Raw genomic sequence first — 19,825 nt, 5'->3', positions numbered from 1 at the left:
CCAATTTAGAGGTGCCCATGGGACATCCCAGCAGGGATGTTAAGTGGATAGTGAGTGTGTTATACAGAAAGGAGCCAATAAGGGAATATGTAGTAGAAAAGTCACCCTTATCATTAAGGTGGATGATGTTAAGACACGGCTTAATTAGGAAGAGAAAAATCAGAAGAGGAATATGTTGAAGACACAATCCAGGGAAGCATGGCAAGAGTCACTCTCCTGAGGTGGACAGAGGGAGGTGTGGGTAGAAGGTTCATGCCTGATGACAGGGTGATGAAGGGAGCCCAGGGCCTTTGCAGAAGTAGCTAGAAGGACTCCATCCACCGCTGCAGTGGATCTGTGCTGTAGAGATGGGGGCAGGGGCTCGTGATTGACAGATTTCTTCTATTAGATAATGATATAAAGAAAAGACTGCAAATATGTCCTTTAGTATTTTTAAAGTTTTCTCCTCATTTCACAAAACACTAGACAAAGACCCAGACACCTTAGATGAATCATCCCTCCCCCCTTAACAAGAACTGGGAATAATTATTGAAAAGACTCTGGTTGGTCAAAACTGTGGGCAAATAAGCCATTCTGGATACTGAGTTTTTCCTGAACAACAGAAGGTTTACGTCCTTTGATCTACAGTGACTTAAGAATTGTAGGTAAGATGGAAATCAACAAGCCCTTGTTCATAGCTTGAGAGAGTGCTTGAGATTCGGTATACAGATTTTGTGATATTTAATTGGACTATTTTTTTGTTGTTGCTTCTGGAGATCGAACCCAGGGCCTCCTGCGTGCTAGGCAAGTGCTCAGCTACTGAGGTACAATTGCTAGCTGGACTGTTCTTTTTTGTTGTTGGTACTGGGGATTGAATCCAGGGGCACTTTACCACTGAGCTGCATGCATGGTAGCTCAGCCCTTTTTATTTTATTTTTGAAACAGGGTCTCACTAAGTTATCCAGACTGGCCTTGAACTTGCCATCCTCCTGCCTCAGCCTCCTGCATCGAAGGGGTTTATGGCATGCACCACTGCAGCCAGCTTACTGACTATTCTTTTTAGTGACTGTTTTAAAATCTATTTAAGCAACCATTCAAAGAACTTCACTATATGGCCCCTATCCACTTTTGTAAATCTATCCCCAACTTCTGCCCTTTGCAAACATTGTTCCCCAATTAGACATTTTACCACTTTCATACCAGCAGCCATTCCTCACTAGCTTTTGTAGAAATTTGCCTGCTCTTTGTGGACATTGAATAAAGCCCAAGGTAAAATTTCTGTCGGTGGAAATGAGCAGGCAATAAGAAATATGAGTGGACAAACCGTGTTTTTCCGATCTGTTAAATATGGCATAAGGAAAGTGAGCATTTGGCACGCCTTGAGGATGGAGTTAGTAGACCTTCAGAAATTGTTGAGCACCTTCATTGCATGTAGCACTGAGACAAAGTAGTTTGTAAAGTTTTGGAGAGGAGGAACACCACCTCCCCCCCCCCGCCCACCCGGCGCCCCTGCCTTCAGAAGGTCCACCATGCCTTCTCTTACAGCCACCCCTTCTAGAGCAAACCAAACGATTGTCCCAGAACCTGCCAGTGGATCTGTTTGATGAGCACGGAGACCCCTTCCAAAGACAGAGGGCACTGAGTGCTGTCAGCATCCTTACCATCACCATGCATGGTAAGTTCCTCCTCCAGGGCCAAGGGAAAGAATCACTTCAATGATGTCCTTTCTTCATCTCCCCTTCCAGTCCTCCAAAAGCCCTCTATAGAAGAGGCTCACTGTACCATCCTGCAAATTGGGACTTCCTGTACCTTCTTGGAACATGTCAGCAAAGTGGCTTGGATGAAATGGGCCCTCCCTTAACTGAGTGCCACTCTGAGTGGGCCCTTGGGTAGTGATGAGAACTAGTTAGACGTAGGATGAGACTTCAGACCAAGAGCACAGATGGGGTCTCACAAGCAGGCCAGGCAGTTGCAGGAGGCCTGAGTGACAATGATAGCTAAAAAGAGTTGACTTATCCAGGAGATGACAGTTGTCATTAAAGTTAGTCAGGAATCTGGTATGGGCAATAGAAGACCTGTACAGACAAGGTGGAACTATCTGATGACTTTTTTAACAGCAGGTAATAGGGCCCCAATTAAGGAGCCAGTGTTCAGGTCCTTGCAAGGGTTGGGTCATATGAGTCCCTTGCCACTTTTGAACCTATCACTTTGCCTCATTTGGCTTGCGGTAGGTCCTGAAATGGTGCCATAGAAGTCAGAGGCCTGATCTCAAGCAGTTCCTAAGGTGCCTTTTATTGTTTATAAGTGCTTACAGATACCCTTCCCCCAAGCCCTGATTAGTCCCCAGTGCCTCTTTTATAGCCATCACCATAGTGTCTTGAGAGGACATGGCTTGTGCCTGTATCTTCCTTATGGGTTCCCAGCCAGTCAGTGTTGACTTCCACATCTGTATACATCTGTACCTCTAACAGTGCAGCCCAGCTCCTGGAGGCTCCATAAGCATCAAAACTTGATGTCTTTGACTGTCCCACACACTAGTTGTATGTGGGAAATCGTCTCCTCTGCACTGTGATTGGCTGGAAAGCCTAGTTCTGGCTACCACAGTCAGTGCCTGGTTTGAACACAGATCCCTAGAGACCCCAGAGAGGAGGGGGAAAGGAATCTACCGGGGCAAAGAGCAGCCAGAGACTCCAGACTTAACTCCTCAATCACCCTTTCATTCTCCTTCTCCAGAACAAGAAAAATCCCAGGAGCCTTGTCTCCCATGTGGGGAAAACCTGGCATCCAGATACCTCGTGTGGAACTGCAGTCCCTGGTGGCTGCGCATTAAGAAGGCCCTGAGATTTGTGATGACTGACCCTTTCACTGAGCTGGCCATCACCATCTGCATCATAATCAATACCATCTTCTTGTCCATGGAGCATCATAATATGGATACATATCTGAAGAGCATATTGCAAAAAGGAAATTGGGTAAATTCAGGCTTTTGTGAAATATAAAGTATATTTCCAGTTTTGAATTACAGCTCTTTCAAAGTCCAAATATTTTGTGAGTGGCCTAACCTAAACTAGGTCTTTGGTCTCTGTAAGTGGAGGAGAGGGAACTATGACTGTCAGGATTTTATTTTTACCCAGTTCGTCTTAGTAATGTTCCATGTTAGCCATGTTAGCCCTGTAGTAGGTCACTTTCGTATCTAGTGGTAAGTCAGAAACAACCTCACTGTGGTGCTGGTGGGTGGGAGGGCTTTTGAGTCTTAATTTTCAAAAATATTTTCCTTTTATTTCTCTCTTTCTCCTCCACCCCGTTTTCTTTCTTTCTGTAGCAGGGATTAAACCCAGGGGGTGCTTAACCACTAAGCCACATCCCCAGCCCTTTTTATTTTTATTTTTGAGATGGGAGTCTCACTAAACTGCTTAGGGCCTTGCTAAGTTGCTGAGGCTGGTCTCAAACTTTTGACTTTCCTGCCTCAGCTTCCTAAGAGTCAGTGGTATTACAGGCATGCACCACCACCACACCTGGCACAAGTAGACGTCTTAAAATTTGGGATAATCAGGATAATATTAACCACATCCGGAGACCCATGGTATTGACCACCATGATCCCCAGAGATACTCATAACATCATTTGTCATAAAACAAGGCTGCCATTACTTAGGTGTTCTCCCTGGAAGGCGAGTCAGGACCTGGAAGCTGTGGGGGTTCATTTTCTTAGGAGAAGGCGTGGAGCATTCAGAGTGGGCTTCCGGATTTGAGCCCCTTTCAGGATTTCTCATGGGATAGATCTAGACTCAGTTAAACTGGGAAAATTAAGACAGGGGAATAGACTTTTCAAGGCCTGTCCACTTATAGAAGGCATTTTTCTCAAGGGAAAATTAGTTTCTCAGATATCAGGAACAACAAATAATTAGCCATTGGATATTTTACCTTAGTTAATTAATAGGTTAATGGGCTAAAAAAAAAAAAAAAAGAAAAGAAAATCTCACCAGAACACCTATTTTTTTCTTCATGAAGTTTCATTTACTTTTCCAATTTTATTTTTTTCTTTTGTAAATGCAATATAATTGTCAATCTTAGTAATCAGAATAATTAAGTGCCAGCTAATACAATGAATTACATTAGAAATGCTTCTTAAAACAAGTATGCAAACACCATCCCCTTCAAACCCCAAGATTTAAAGGAAAATGTTTTCAATGGCTTCCTTTTAAAGGTAAGCCATTCTAAAAATATAAATGGATTTTATGAATAGGCCATTTAAATGTTAATCATTGTTTTATTTTTTTAAATTTTTTATTGTTGGTTGTTCAAAACATTACATAGTTCTTGATATATCATATTTCACACTTTGATTCAAGTGGGTTATGAACTCCCATTTTTACCCCATATACAGATTGCAGAATCATATCAGTTACACATCCATTGATTTACATATTGCCATACTAGTGTCTGTTGTGTTCTGCTGCCTTTCCTATCCTCTACTATCCCCCCTCCCCTCTCCTCCTCTCCCCTCTTCTCTCTCTACCCCCTCTACTGTCATTCATTTCTCCCCCTTGTATTATTTTTCCCTTTCCCCTCACTTCCTCTTGTATGTACTTTTGTATAACCCTGAGGGTCTCCTTCCATTTCCATGCAATTTCCCTTCTCTCTCCCTTTCCCTCCCACCTCTCATCCCTGTTTAATGTTAATCTTCTTCTCATGCTCTTCGTCCCTACTCTGTTCTTAGTTACTCTCCTTATATCAAAGAAGACATTTGGCATTTGTTTTTTAGGGATTGGCTAGCTTCACTTAGCATAATCTGCTCTAATGCCATCCATTTCCCTGCAAATTCTATGATTTTGTCATTTTTTTTTTGATTTTGTCATTTTTTAATGCAGAGTAATACTCCATTGTGTATAAATGCCACATTTTTTTTATCCATTCATCTATTGAAGGGCATCTAGGTTGGTTCCACAGTCTTCCTATTGTGAATTGTGCTGCTATGAACATCGATGTAGCAGTGTCCCTGTAGCATGCTCTTTTTAGGTCTTTAGGGAATAGACCAAGAAGGGGAATAGCTGGGTCAAATGGTGGCTCCATTCCCAGCTTTCCAAGAAATCTCCATACTGCTTTCCAAATTGGCTGCACCAATTTGCAGTCCCACCAGCAATGTACAAGTGTACCCTTTTCCCCACATCCTCGCCAGCACTTGTTGTTGTTTGACTTCCTAATGGCTGCCAATCTTACTGGAGTGAGATGGTATCTTAGGGTGGTTTTGATTTGCATTTCTCTGACTGCTAGAGATGGTGAGCATTTTTTCATGTGCTTGTTGATTGATTGTATGTCCTCCTCTGAGAAGTGTCTGTTCAGGTCCTTGGCCCATTTGTTGATTGGGTTGTTTGTTATCTTATTGTCTAATTTTTTGAGTTCTTTGTATACTCTGGATATTAGGGCTCTATCTGAAGTATGAGGAGTAAAGATTTGTTCCCAGGATGTAGGCTCCCTATTTACCTCTCTTATTGTTTCTTTTGCTGAGAAAAAACTTTTTAGTTTGAGTAAGTCCCATTTGTTGATTCTAGTTATTAACTTTTGTGCTATGGGTGTCCTATTGAGGAATTTGGAGCCCGACCCCACAGTATGTAGATCGTAGCCAACTTTTTCTTCTATCAGACGCCGTGTCTCTGACTTGATATCAAGCTCCTTGATCCATTTTGAATTAACTTTTGTGCATGGCGAGAGAAAGGGATTCAGTTTCATTTTGTTGCATATAGATTTCCAGTTTTCCCAGCACCATTTGTTGAAGATGCTATCCTTCCTCCATTGCATGCTTTTATCCCCTTTATCAAATATAAGATAGTTGTAGTTTTGTGGATTGGTTTTTGTGTCCTCTGTTCTGTACCATGAAAAAGGCAATATCACAACAGACACTTCAGAAATACAGAAGATAATAAAAAATTATTTTGAATCCTTATACTCCAATAAATTAGAAGATAGTGAAGGCATAGATAAATTTCTTAAGTCATATGATCTGCCCAGATTGAGTCAGGAGGATATAGACAACCTAAACAGACCAATATCAATTGAGGAAATAGAAGAAACCATCAAAAGACTACCAACTAAGAAAAGCCCAGGACCGGATGGGTATACAGCAGAGTTTTACAAAACCTTTAAAGAGGAACTAATACCAATACTTTTCAAGCTACTTCAGGAAATAGAAAAAGAGGGAGAACTTCCAAATTCATTCTACGAGGCCAACATCACCCTGATACCTAAACCAGACAAAGACACTTCAAAGAAAGGAAACTACAGACCAATATCTCTAATGAACCTAGATGCAAAAATCCTCAATAAAATTCTGGCGAATCGGATACAAAAACATATCAAAAAAATTGTGCACCATGATCAAGTAGGATTCATCCCTGGGATGCAAGGCTGGTTCAATATACGGAAATCAATAAATGTTATTCACCACATCAATAGACTTAAAAATAAGAACCATATGATCATCTCGATAGATGCGGAAAAAGCATTCGACAAAGTACAGCATCCCTTTATGTTCAAAACTCTAGAAAAACTAGGGATAACAGGAATATACCTCAATATTGTAAAAGCAATCTATGCTAAGCCTCAGGCTAGCATCATTCTGAATGGAGAAAAATTGAAGGCATTCCCTCTAAAATCTGGAACAAGATAGGGATGCCCTCTCTCACCACTTCTGTTCAACATAGTTCTTGAAACACTGGCCAGAGCAATTAGACAGACGAAAGAAATTAAAGGCATAAAAATAGGAAAAGAAGAACTTAAATTATCACTATTTGCAGTGACATGATTCTATACCTAGCAGACCCAAAAGGGTCTACAAAGAAACTATTAGAGCTAATAAATGAATTCAGCAAAGTGGCAGGATATAAAATCAACATGCATAAATCAAAGGCATTCCTGTATATCAGCGACAAATCCTCTGAAGTGGAAATGAGGACAACCACTCCATTCACAATATCTTCAAAAAAAATAAAATACTTGGGAATCAACCTAACAAAAGAGGTGAAAGACTTATACAATGAAAACTACAGAACCCTAAAGAGAGAAATAGAAGATCTTAGAAGATGGAAAAATATACCCTGTTCATGGATAGGCAGAACTAACATCATCAAAATGGCGATATTACCAAAAGTTCTCTATAGGTTTAATGCAATGCCAATCAAAATCCCAACGGCATTTCTTGTAGAAATAGAGAAAGCAATCATGAAATTCATATGGAAAAATAAAAGACCCAGAATAGCAAAAACAATGCTAAGCAGGAAGTGTGAATCAGGTGGTATAGCGATACCAGACTTCAAACTATACTACAGAGCAATAGTAACAAAAACAGCATGGTACTGGCACCAAAACAGGCAGGTGGACCAATGGTACTTTTCCAATTTTAAAAAGTAGTACATGGTTAAAAAAATAAAGGAAAATATAAATAAGGGGAATACAAAGAAGAAACTCAATATCCATGGTCTTATCAGCAAAGATGATCGTATTGGCACTGCAAAACATTTCCAGGAAATATGATTATGTGTGTATGTATGCATGCATTTATGTTTGTTGATTTTATCTTCTTTCTCAGATTTCCCACTGATAGGGATTCTAAGTGTTGAGGTTAAGCTGCCTTTTCCAGTTGGAGACCAGCTAGCTGATTAAGTGACATTCTTCTTTACTCTCTTCAGAAGCAGAAGGAGCCCCAGGAACATCATTGTTTTCCAAATACACACTCAGTAGCTACACCCCAGCTCTTAAAAATAGACAGGAAATATGTAGAACTGTCCACATAGCTTCTGTTTCCCTTCCATGTGCCCCACATTCCCTAGACGTGCAATACAAAGATGGCAGCCACCTCATCTGTTGCCCTCAATGTGGTGCTGGTGGTTGGGAGAAATTTTGAGTCTTGATGTTCAATAAATACATTCAGACCTCCCCCCTCCAATGGATGGATCAGGATTATGCTAGTCTGTGGAATTCTATGGCATTGGACTCTCCTTGTTTGGGGATTGTTCCTATCAGAGAATACATTAAGCTCCCAAGATGCCATAAATAGAAATTGGATTAGCTTGACAAATTCAACGGACTGAAAGCATCTTGGGATGTTGTAGAGTTACACACCTAAAGTCTAAGGAGACAAGAGGAGGAGGGAGAGTCACAGGGGGCATGGGGCAGTCCATAACCATCCAGGACAGGTGCTGGCATTGAGAAGGGGTATACAGCAGAGTTTAAAGGGGAAATAGGGAAATAAACTTGAATATTCTTGGCCCCCCACCACTGGATTATTTTTCTGTATATTCTGGTTTTATTTATTTATTTATTTATTTTTAACTTGGGTCATGGGTTTCATAATAATAAATCATTGCATTATTTATAAAAACAGACAATCTGCTATTTTTAATAAGGAGATTTAATTATTTTTTATGGCAACTTGTTTTAATTAAGAATGTGAAATCAAAATTTTAAAGACTTTATGTAGCATTTATTTTAAATAATACTGGAATCTCAACCAGTTTTAGACTTTTCCAACCTGAAAGGCAGTTTTAAACTATCTCCCTGTATTTACGGGGTTTTCATCCAGAAATGCAGTAGAGAGTCCTTATTACTGATAATGTTTCCAAAGAGTTTAATACTTTTAATATTACTTTATTATTTTCATACTTTTGTTTTATTTCCAATTTATGTTTATTAGAGTGTGTGTGTATATATGTGTTTGTATGTGTGAGAGAGATAATGTGCTATTTGCTATGAAGAAATGGTTTGCTTTATCTTATGCACAGATTGGGAGATATATTTAGTTTTAATTTGGCTACTGCTTAGTCAACATTTTACATACTTCTTAAGCTTGTATTTGTTTAGTTATCAGAGACAAAGACAAAACAATTTATTTTTGCTTATGAAACACACATGGCACTTTTTATAACTCTTAGCCCTCCTTTTAATTCTCTGATATTTTGTTGTGAGATGAAAAGCCCTGCAGTCCCAGTGAGTTTTGAAGGTTTTATTTTGATTCACTAATCCTTTCAACTATAACCATGTTTAGACATATTTTTCATAATAATAAATCATTACATTATTTATAAAAACAATCTACTATTTTTAATAAGGAGATTTAATTACTTATGGTTTTTTATGGCAAATTGTTTTAATTAAGAATGTAAAAATCAAAATTTTAAAGACTTATGAAGCATTTATTTTAAATAATACTGGATTCTCAACCAGTTTATCCCATATGTTGGGCTGCTCAAAGACATTTTTGTATGCCTGATGGTGTTTTCTAATTCTCTGCTCTGGGCCACTCTAAAAAACAAAAACAATTTTTTTTTTTTTTTAATATCAAGATGTTGTGATTGAATGGTTAGGTGAACTCTTCCTAGACTCGTTTATGTAGGCTATTTATCCTGAGTGTTTGGAGCAGCTGTTCACCCTGTCTTACCCTGCCCCTTCTAATTTGGGAGTTTTTAATTGGTAAGGATAATGCAGAGGAGGAATTGCCTGACATTTTCTTTTTTTTTTTTTTAGAGGAATTTTTTCTTAACCTTTATTTTATTTTATGTGGTGCTGAGGATTGAACCCAGTGCCTCACTCACCTCCCTCATGCTAGGCGAGCGCTCTACCGCTGAGCCACAACACCAGCCCAAGAATTGCCTGACATTTTCTACCACCCAGCTAACAGCCAAGGATCTAGTTTCACCTGATTTTTTCAACACAATAGGAAATAACATTCATTTTCCATCCTGATGTCTGTGAGCTTGATAACACCATGGACAATGACTGAGAAGAACAAAGGTACCACAATAAGGGGTTCTGTTGATTGGACTTCAGAGTACATTGTATCAATCACAAGAGTACTTTTTATTTCTTTGTAACCTCTGTAATTCCAGGGGACCATTCTTAAAAGTGTGTCTTTTCTCATTCTTCTTGGTCTCACTACAGGTTTTTAGTGGCATTTTTATAGCAGAAATGTGCCTAAAAATCATCGCACTTGATCCATACCACTACTTTCGCCAAGGCTGGAACATTTTTGATAGCATCGTAGCTCTCCTGAGTGTTGCAGAAGTCCTCTGTGAAGAGTCAAAGTGGTCATTCTTGCGTTCCTTCAGAGTGGTAAGGCACTTTCTTATTTCACTGCATCCCACTTAGTCATCCATACCGAAGAGTCTTGAGTAAGTTCAATGACTAATTTGGACTAAAATTGGATTCATCTTAACTTTAACCCCAGAACATAATTTGTACTCCTCCTGACACTCAAAATTGTAATAGCCTTGGAAATCTCGGGGAGTCTTCTCTCAAATGAACCCCTATTCCGTCCCCTTACCAAGATAACCTTTAGGTGATTAGATTAAAAAATGTGTTTCCCATGGTCAGGACTCTGTTTCTTGCATTTTTGCACAACCCCGGCAATACTCTGTTTCTCTCATTGTGGACTCATCAATGGGGTGAAGACTATGGAGCCCATGAGAGGGATGCGTGCTGCCCCCAGGTGCTGTCTCAGAACGCATCAGCCCATTTTCTTTATCTGTTTGCCAGCTGATGGTCACTTATATGTTTATCTGGCTTTTGTGACTAGTGCTGCTATGAAAATGGGAGCACAGACGTCACTTCAATAAACTGGTTTCATTTACTGATATACTGGATATATACCCAGTAGTGGGATTGCTGGATCATATGGTAGTTCTTTTTCTTTTCTTTTTTTTTTTTTTAGTAGTCTCTATACTGTTTTCCATAGTGAGTGTATGAGTTCATATTCCCACCAATAATATGCAAGTGTTCCCTTTTCTCCACCTACTCACCAGCACTCGTTATCTTTTGCCTCTTGGAAAATGTTACCAAGTTTGATCCCAAAGTCTGGGGCTTTTTTCTCTCTTGGAATCATAGAACCAATAACAAGAATGAGCACCCACAAGCAGTGGAGGAGACTTGTGTTCTTGACTAAGAATAGAAGTGGGAGAGAACTTGCAAACCAACTTCCTGCTTCTTTGGGGTTGGTAGGTTTTAGATAAAGGATTTTGAAAAAAAGAGGGAAGGGATAGGTGAATAAAGTCCAATTCATGCGTTTTCTGGTAATGGACAGAGATTTTCAGGAAATTTGGGCTCCAACCCCCTTTTTGCCCATTTTATGATTCTTTCTGGTTGTTATCAGGGCCATTGCCAATTGTCATGGTGCTGGGGGGGGAGGTGTCATTCAGTGTGAAGATGGGGCCACTCTGGTTAGCTCTCTTGGATCTGTCTGGTTTCAGCCAGCTCAACTAACTAACTTCAGTCTTCATTGATAAGCAAGATTAGGGTCCAGTAAAAATTAGCTGGACTATCCAGGTGGTACAAAATTAGGGCAGAGTAACAATGATAGCTATGCTAGCAAGAGTGAGGTGGAAGCTCATTGTGGTTTTGATTTCATTTTCCTGATGATTAGTGATGCCGAGCCTTTTTTTGTTGTTGTTTGGCCATTGTATGTCTACTTTTGAGAAATGTCTATTTTGATCTTTTAAATTAGATGATTTTTTTTACTATTGAGTTTGTATATCTTTTCTTCTTCTTTTTGTGTTAATTTTTAAAAATTTATGTATGACAGCGGAATGCATTACAATTCATATTACACATGTAGAGCACAAATTTTCATATCTCTGGTTGAATACGAAGTGTATTCATACCAATTCGTGTCTTCATACATGTATTTTGGATAATAATGTCCATCACATCCACCATTATTTCTAACCCCATGCCCCCTCCCTTCCCCTCCCACCCCTCTGCCTTATCTAGAGTTTGTCTGTTCCTCTCATGCTCCCTCTTCCTACCCTACTATGAATTAGCCTCCTTATAGCAAAGAAAACATTTGGCATTTGGTTTTTGGGGATTAGCAAACTTCACTTAGCATTATCTCCTCCAACTCCATCCATTTACCTGTAAATGCCATGATTTTATTCACTTTTATTGCTGAGTAATATTCCATTGTGTATAAATGCCACATTTTTTTTTATCCATTCATCCACTGAAGAATATCTAGGTTGGTTCCTCAATTTAGTTATTGTGAATTGTGCTGCTATAAACATTGATATGGCTGTGTCCCTGTATGCTGTTCTTAAGTCCTTCGGATATAGACTGAGGAGAGGGATAGCTAGGTCAAATGGTGGTTCCAGTCCTGGTTTTCCCAGGAATCTCCATACTGAGTTCCATATTGGCTGCACCAATTTGCAATCCCACCAGCAGTGTATGAGTGTACCTTTTCCCCTCATCCTCGCCAACACTTATTGTTGTTTGTATTCATAATAGCTGCCATTCTGACTGCAGTGAGATGAAATTTTCAAGTAGTTTTGATTTGCATTTCTTTAATTGTTAGAGATGTTGAACATTTTTTCATATATTTGCTGATTGATTGTATATCATATTCTGAGAAGTGTCTATTAAGGTCCTTGGCCATTTATTGATTGGGTTATTTGTTGTTGTTATTTTTGGTGGTTAGCTTTTTCAGTTCTTTTTATACTTTAAAGATTAGTGCTCCATCTAATGTGCGAGGGGTAAAAATTTGCTCCGAAGATGTAGGCTCTCTATTCACCTCATAGATTGTTTCTTTTGCTGAGAAAAAACTTTTTAGTTTGAATCCATCCCATTATTGATTCTTGAGTTTAATTTTTGCACCAAAGGAGTCTTATTAAGGAATTTGGGGCCTAATCTCACATGATGATGATTAGGGCCTACTTTTTCTTCAATTAGATGTCGGGTCTCTGGTTTTATTCCAAGGTCCTTGATCCATTTGGAGTTGAATTTTGTGCATGGTGAGAAATAGGGGTCTAATTTCATTTTGTTGCACATGGATTTCCAGTTTTCCCAGCACCATTTGTTAAAGAGGCTATCTTTTCTCCAATGCATGTTTTTGGAGCCTTTTTCTAATATAAGATAATTGTAATTTTGTGGATTAGCCTCTGTGTCCTCTATTCTGTACCATTGGTCTACCGGTCTGTTTTGGTGCCAATACTATGCTGTTTTGTTACTATTGCTTTTTAGTATAGTTTAAGGTCTGTATAGTGATGCCACCTGCTTCACTCTTTTTAGCTATTCTGGGTCTCTTATTTTTCCAGATGAATTTCATCACTGCTTTTTCTATTTCTATGAGGAATGCCATTGAGATTTTGATCAGAATTGCATTAAATCTGTATAGTGCTTTTGGTAGTATGGTAATTTTGATAATATTAATTCTGCCTATCCAAGAGCATGGTAGATCTTTCTATCTTCTAAGGTATTATTTGATTTCTTTCTTTAGGGTTCTGTAGTTTTCATTATATATATCTTTTACCTCTTTTGTTGATTCCCAAGTATTTTATCTTTTTAAGGCTATTGTAAATGGGGTAGTTTTCCTCATTTCCCTTTCTGAGGACTTGTCACTGATATAAAATGCTTTTGATTTATGGGTGTTGATTTTATATCCTGCTACTTTGCTGAATTTATTTAATAGTTCTAGAAGTTTTCTGGTGGAATTTTTTTGGGTCTTCTAGGTATAGAATCATACCATCAGCGAATAGTGATAATTGATGTTCTTCTTTTCCTATGTGTATCCCTTTAATTTATTTGGTCTGTCTAATTGCTCTGGCCAGTGTTTCAAGAACCATGTTAAATAGAAGTGGTGAAAGAGGGCATCCCTGTCTTGTTCCAGTTTTTAGAGGGAATGCCTTTAATTTTTCTTCACTTAGAATGATGTTGGCCTGGGGCTTAGCATAGATAGCCTTTATGATGTTGAGATATGTTCCTATTATTCCTAGTTTTTCTAGTGTTTTGAACATGAAGGAGTGCTGTATTTTGCAAATGCTTTTTCTGCATCTATTGAGTTGATTATATGATCTTTTCTTTAAGTCTATCGATGTGGTGAATTACATTCATTGATTTCCATATGTTGAACCAACCTTGCATCGCTGGGATGAACCCCACTTGATTGTGGCGTACTATCTTTTTGATATGTTTTTGTATTTGATTTGCCAGAATTTTATTGAGGATTTTTGCAATCTATGTTCATTAGAGAGATTGGTCTGGAGTTTTCTTTCTTTGATGTGTTTTTGCCTAGTTTTGGAATTAGAGTGATATTGGCCTCATAGAATGAGTTTGGAAGTGCTCCCTCTTTTTCTATTTCCTGAAGTAAATTGGAGAGTATTGATAGTAGTTCTTTTTTTCTTTAAAGGTCTTTTAGAAATTGCCTGTGTATCCATTCAGTCCGAGGCTTTTCTTAGTTGGTGGGCTTCTGATGGCGTCTTCTATTTCATTGCTTGAAATTGACCTGTTTCAATTGTGTATATCATCCTGATTCAATTTGGGCAAATCATTTGACTCTAAAAATTTGTTGATGCCTTTGATATTTTCTATTTTATTGGAGTGTAAGTTTTCAAGACAATTTCTAATTATCTTCTGTATTTCTGTAGTGTATGTTGTGATATTTCCTTTTTTCATCATGTATATTAGTAATTTTAGTTTTCTCTCTCCTTCTCTTCATTAGCATGGCTAAGGGTCTGTCAATTTTACTTATTTTTTTCAAAGAACAAACTTTTTGTTCTGTCAATTTTTTCTGTTGTTTCTTTTGTTTTAATTTCATTGATTTCAGCTCTGATTTTAATTATTTCCTGTCTTCTACTGCGTTTGGTGTTGGTTTATTCTTCTTTTTCTAGGGCTTTGAGATATAATGTTAGGTCATTTATTTGTTGATTTTTTCTTCTTTTAAGGAATGAACTCCATGCAATGAACGTTCCTCTTAGAACTGCCTTCATAGTGTCCCAGAGATTTTCATATGTTTTATCTGTGTTCTCATTCACCTCTAAAATTTTTTAATCTTCTCCTTGATGTCTTTTGTAACCCATTGTTCATTCATTAGCATATGCAGTTTCCAGGTGTTGGAGTAACTTTATTTCTTATTTTATCATTGATTTCTAATTTTATTCCACTATGATCTGATAGAATGCAGGGTAGTATCTCTACTTTTTTGTATTTGCTAAGAGTTGCTTTGTGGCATAATTGTCTATTTTAGAGAAGGATCCATGTTCTACTGAGAAGAAAGTGTACTTGCTTGTTGAAGTGTGAAATAATCTATATATGTCAGTTAAGTCTAAGGTATTGATGGTATTATTGAGTTCTATTGTTTCTTTGTTCAGCTTTTATTTGGAAGATCTATCCAGTGGTGAAAGAGGTGTGTTAAAGTCACCCAAAATTATTGTGTTGTGGTCTATTTGACTCTTGAACTTGAGAAGAGTTTGTTGGATGTAGATGCCTCATTGTTTGGGACATATATATTTATAATTGTCAGGTCTTTTTGGTGTATGGTCCCCTTTAGCAGTATGTAGTGTCCTTCTTTATCCCTTTTGATTAACTTTAGCTTGATTTCTACTTTATTGATATGAGGATGGAAACCCCTGCTTCCTTCTGCAGTCCATAAGAGTGGTATGATTTTTCCCAACCCTTCACTTTCAGTCTGTGGATGTCTTTTCCTATGAGATGAGTCTCTTGGAGGCAGAATATTGTTAGTGTTTTTTTTTTTTTTTTAAATCCAATCTGCTAGTCTATGTCTTTTGACTGGTGAGCTTAGGCCATTAACATTCAGGGTTATTATTGAGACATGATTTGTATTCGCAGCCATTTGTGTTTATTTTGATATTTAACGTGACTTAGTTTCTCCTCTGATTAGGTTTTCCTTTAGCGTAATACCTCCCTCTGCTGATTTTCATCCTTGTTTTTCATTTCCCCTTTGTGAACTTTTTTGCTGAGGATGTTCTGTAATGCAGGTTTCCTAGTTGTAAATTCTTTTAACTTTTATTTATCATGGAAGGTTTTTATTTAATCATCAAATCTAAAGCTTAGTTTTGCTGGATATAAGATTCTTGGTTGGCATTCATTTTCTTTCAGAGCTTGGTACATGCTTTTCCTGGATCTCCTGGCTTTGAGGGTCTGCTGAGATAGAATCGGTCTCCCCCTATATGTGATCTGATTCCTCTCTCTTGTGGCTTTTAAGATTCTATCCTTATTCTGTATGTTAGACATTTTCATTATAATGTGCCTTAGTGTAGATCTGTTGTAATTTTGAACATGTGGTGTCCTGTAAGTCTCTTGTATTTGGTTTTCCAATTTATTCTTCATGCTTGGGAAAATCTCTGATATTATCTCATTGAAGAGATTGTGCATTCCTTTGGTTTGAAACTCTGTGCCTTCCTCTATCCCAATAACTCTCAGATTTGGTCTTTTGATGCTATCCCATAATTTATAGATGTTCTTTTCATGGTTTCTTTATATCTTCACTGTGTGATCAACTTTATTTTCCAGATTGTATACTTTCTCTTCATTATCTGATGTTCTTTCTTCCAAGTAATTCAGTCTGTTGATTATGCTTTCTATTGAGATTTTATTTGGTTTACTGTATCCTTCATTTCAAGGATTTCTGACTGTTTTTTTTTTTTTTCAGAGTCTCTATCTCTTTCTTGAAGTAATCTTTTATACCTGTATTTGCTCTTTTATCTCTTTGTTGGAGTGATCAATTTTTGCCTATATTTGCTCATTTAAGTCATTCTTTAATTCACAGATCATTTTAATTATGAACCTTCTGAACTCCTTCTCTGACATGTCATCAACTTCTCTGACATGTCATCAACTTTAACTAAGTCACGTTAAATATCAAAATAAACACAAATGGATGCGAATACGAATCATGTCTCAATAATAACTCTGAATGTTAATGGCCTAAGCTCACCAGTCGAAAGACATAGACTAGCAGATTGGATTTAAAAAAAACAACAACAACAATATTCTGCCTCCAAGAGACTCATCTCATAGGAAAGACATCCACAGACTGTTATTGTAGTATCCTAATTTGTTTGGGGCACTTTCCTCCCTTGTTTTTCATGTTGTCTATGTGTCTTCCTTTCTTGCAGTTTGGATCCTGGACCTGGATCCCACGCAAGTTGGTAAGGGCAGATCTGGTCTGGACCTGAGCTCCTGCAGTAGGGTCAAAAGGGGTGGTCCTATGCCAGAGGCTGGGCTCTGGCAGGTGGCTGCTGGTGGCAGGATGAATCTCAGGCCTATTGTGAGCATGGGTCCCCGTGCAGGCTTGTGTAGGCTGATCTGGGATGGGCCTGCCCTCCCACGGTATTCTCCTGTTATCTTGTTAGATGTATAGCTTGCAAATATTTCCCCCTATTCTGTAGGTTGTCTCTTCAGTCTGTTGATTGTTTTCTTCGCTGTGCAAAAACTTTTTAGTTTGATGTAATCCTTTTGTTTTTTTCTTTTGTTTCCTGTGCTTTGGAGGTCTTGTCCAAAAAATCCTTGCCCAATCCAATGTCCTAAAGTGTTTCCATGTTTGTTTGTTTTCTGGTATTTTCATAGTTTCAGATCTTACACTTAAGTCTTTAATCCAGTTTGGGTTGATGTTTGCATATGATGAGAGATATTCACCTAGCTTCATTCTTCTGCCTATAGGTATCCAATTTTTCCCTATAGCATTTATTGAAAAGATTGTCCTTCAATTTGTGTTTTTAGCAGATTTGCCAAAGACCATTTGGCCATAAATGCATGGATTTACTTCTAGGTTCTCTATTTCATTGGTCTGCTTTTATGCCAACACTTTGTACTTTTGATTGCTAACTCTTCACTGTATATTTTGAAATCAGGTAGTATAATGCTTCCTGCTTTGTTCTTTTTGCTCAGGATTGCCTTAACTCTTTTGAGTCTTTTGAGGTTTCATGCAAATTTTAGAATTATTCTTTCCAGTTCTGCAAAGAATATCATTGGTATTCTAATAGAGATTGCATTGAATTTCTGGATCATTTTAGGTAGTATAGACATTTTAACAATATCAATTCTTCCAATCCATGAACACAGGTTGACTTTCCATTTTTTGTATCCTCTTCAATTCCTCTTATCAACATTTTAATAATTTACATGGTATAAATCTTTTAACACCTTGGTTAAATTTATTCCTAGGTATTTTACTTATTTTTTGCAGCTACTGTAAATTGGATTGTTTCTTGAATTTTTTTTAAAAGATAATTTGCTATTGGTATTTAGAATCTCTACTAAGTTTTGTACATTGATTTTGTATACTGTAACTTTTGTTCACTATTTCAAATAATTTTTTTTTTGGTAGAGTGTTCTTAGATGTGTTTTTCTGTAGATACAATCATGTCATCTGCAAACAGTGACAGTTTGACTACCTCCTTTCCAATTTGGATGTCCTTTATTTCTTTCCTTTGCCTGACTGCTCTGGCTAGTGCTTCTAGTACTACATGGAGAGTGGACATCCTTGTCTCAGGTATACGAAACAGGTAATGAGCTGGAATTGGCCCAGGGGCCTGAGTTTGCTGACATCTGGGTATGTTAGAATTCAAAAACATTCATTTTATATAATAAAATTTGTATGCTCAATTGTCATTCTAAACCTAAAATCTTTATCATTAAAGAAAATTAGAATGAATATTTCTATTTTTAAATGACAAAGGGACAGGAAGTTGGTGACCATGTTCAGGATAGAGTTTTGACTTTGAAATGAGTTTCAAAGTCATCAGTGTTGTGATTTAGGAATATGTCGTTTGCTTTACAGATGAGCAGATGGAGTTTGTTCTTAACTGGATTTTCTTCCTTTTTTTTTTTAACAGCTGAGGGTCTTCAAGTTAGCCAAATCCTGGCCAACTTTAAATACACTAATTAAGATAATTGGCCACTCTGTTGGAGCTCTTGGACATCTGACTGTGGTCCTGGCCATCGTGATCTTTATTTTCTCGGTAGTTGGCGTGCAGCTTTTTGGCTCTAAATTCTGTCGCCAAAAGAGTGCACACCTCTGTTCTGCCTCTGAAGACCCGTGTTTGCGGCGCTGGCACATGGGAGATTTTTACCACTCCTTCCTGGTGGTATTCCGCATCCTCTGTGGGGAATGGATCGAAAACATGTGGGCATGTATGCAAGAAGTTAACAAACCGATGTGCATTATTGTCTTTGTCTTGATATTGATAATAGGAAAGCTTGTGGTGAGTCTCAGATATTATTTTTCAAAAAGGGGGTGGGGTGGGGAAAGTGGATATCTCTCAAATGTATTAGATCCTTTGACAACACTTTGCTCATGATAATCATAATTCTAAATAGAATACCAAGTACATCTTTAAAATCTTTCGAATTCATTTTGAAGAAAGTAGAATAAGCATGAAACAATCATCCTTGACAAAGGGCCCATGTTGACTGATGTTCCAATACCTCCTGTATTCCAGGTGATTATTCTAAGTCAGTCATATTCTCTTTGCCAGTTATTGGCTGAGTTAAGCGTTTGTGACTTCGTTAGGTCTGTAAGAAGTAAAGAGATGTCCACAGGGGATATGTGGGAAAGATTTCTTGATATTACAAGTATATATGAGGGGAAAAAAATTGGTCTCTTTGCTTCTTATGGGCCTTTTTCTGACTGTAACTTCTACAGACACTGTAAACTTCATGAAATTATGAGATCATGTAAGAACCTCGAACAAAGGAAGGTAGAACCGAGCGCTGAGGAAGGTGGAATGAAAAGCGAACAAATCCACCTTCATGTCAGAATTGGTCCCTAATCTATTTTCAAACTTCTTGTTGTACTTATTATGTAAGCTGGCTTGAGACCATTCTGGGAAGCTGAAAGCACTGATGTTTATGGAGAGGTTAGTTAGGCACACATTGGTAAAGGTATGAAGAGACAGAAGATTCACAAAAATCCTTGAGTGCACATTCTCCAGAATCCCGTTGAAGCTATCATACAAATATGATGATCTACACAAGATCTCTTTATCCCAAGTGCCTGATAAATGATGTTCATAGACAGTAATGATTCAGAAGTTCAGAAGAGCAGGATATCACCAATGGAAATGGGGAGA

At 37.9% G+C, this 19,825-nt stretch overlaps 1 protein-coding gene across 1 annotated transcript in view; it reads left to right on the top strand.

The window, feature by feature from the left end:
• The window catches only part of Scn11a (sodium voltage-gated channel alpha subunit 11), an 86,754-nt gene that overhangs the window by 31,787 nt on the left and 35,142 nt on the right, over positions 1-19,825 (top strand). Inside the window, exons 11-14 of the mRNA XM_027932205.2 lie at positions 1,525-1,654; positions 2,713-2,951; positions 9,912-10,082; positions 18,590-18,958. Coding sequence (XP_027788006.2) covers positions 1,525-1,654; positions 2,713-2,951; positions 9,912-10,082; positions 18,590-18,958 — 909 coding nt within the window. The remainder of the gene's footprint in view (positions 1-1,524; positions 1,655-2,712; positions 2,952-9,911; positions 10,083-18,589; positions 18,959-19,825) is intronic.

This window comes from Marmota flaviventris, chromosome 1 (genome assembly GCF_047511675.1).
Source record: "Marmota flaviventris isolate mMarFla1 chromosome 1, mMarFla1.hap1, whole genome shotgun sequence".
Lineage (NCBI taxonomy): Eukaryota > Metazoa > Chordata > Mammalia > Rodentia > Sciuridae > Marmota > Marmota flaviventris.
Note: the sequence above shows the minus strand (reverse complement) of the source record. Positions and strands in the feature narration are given on the sequence as shown.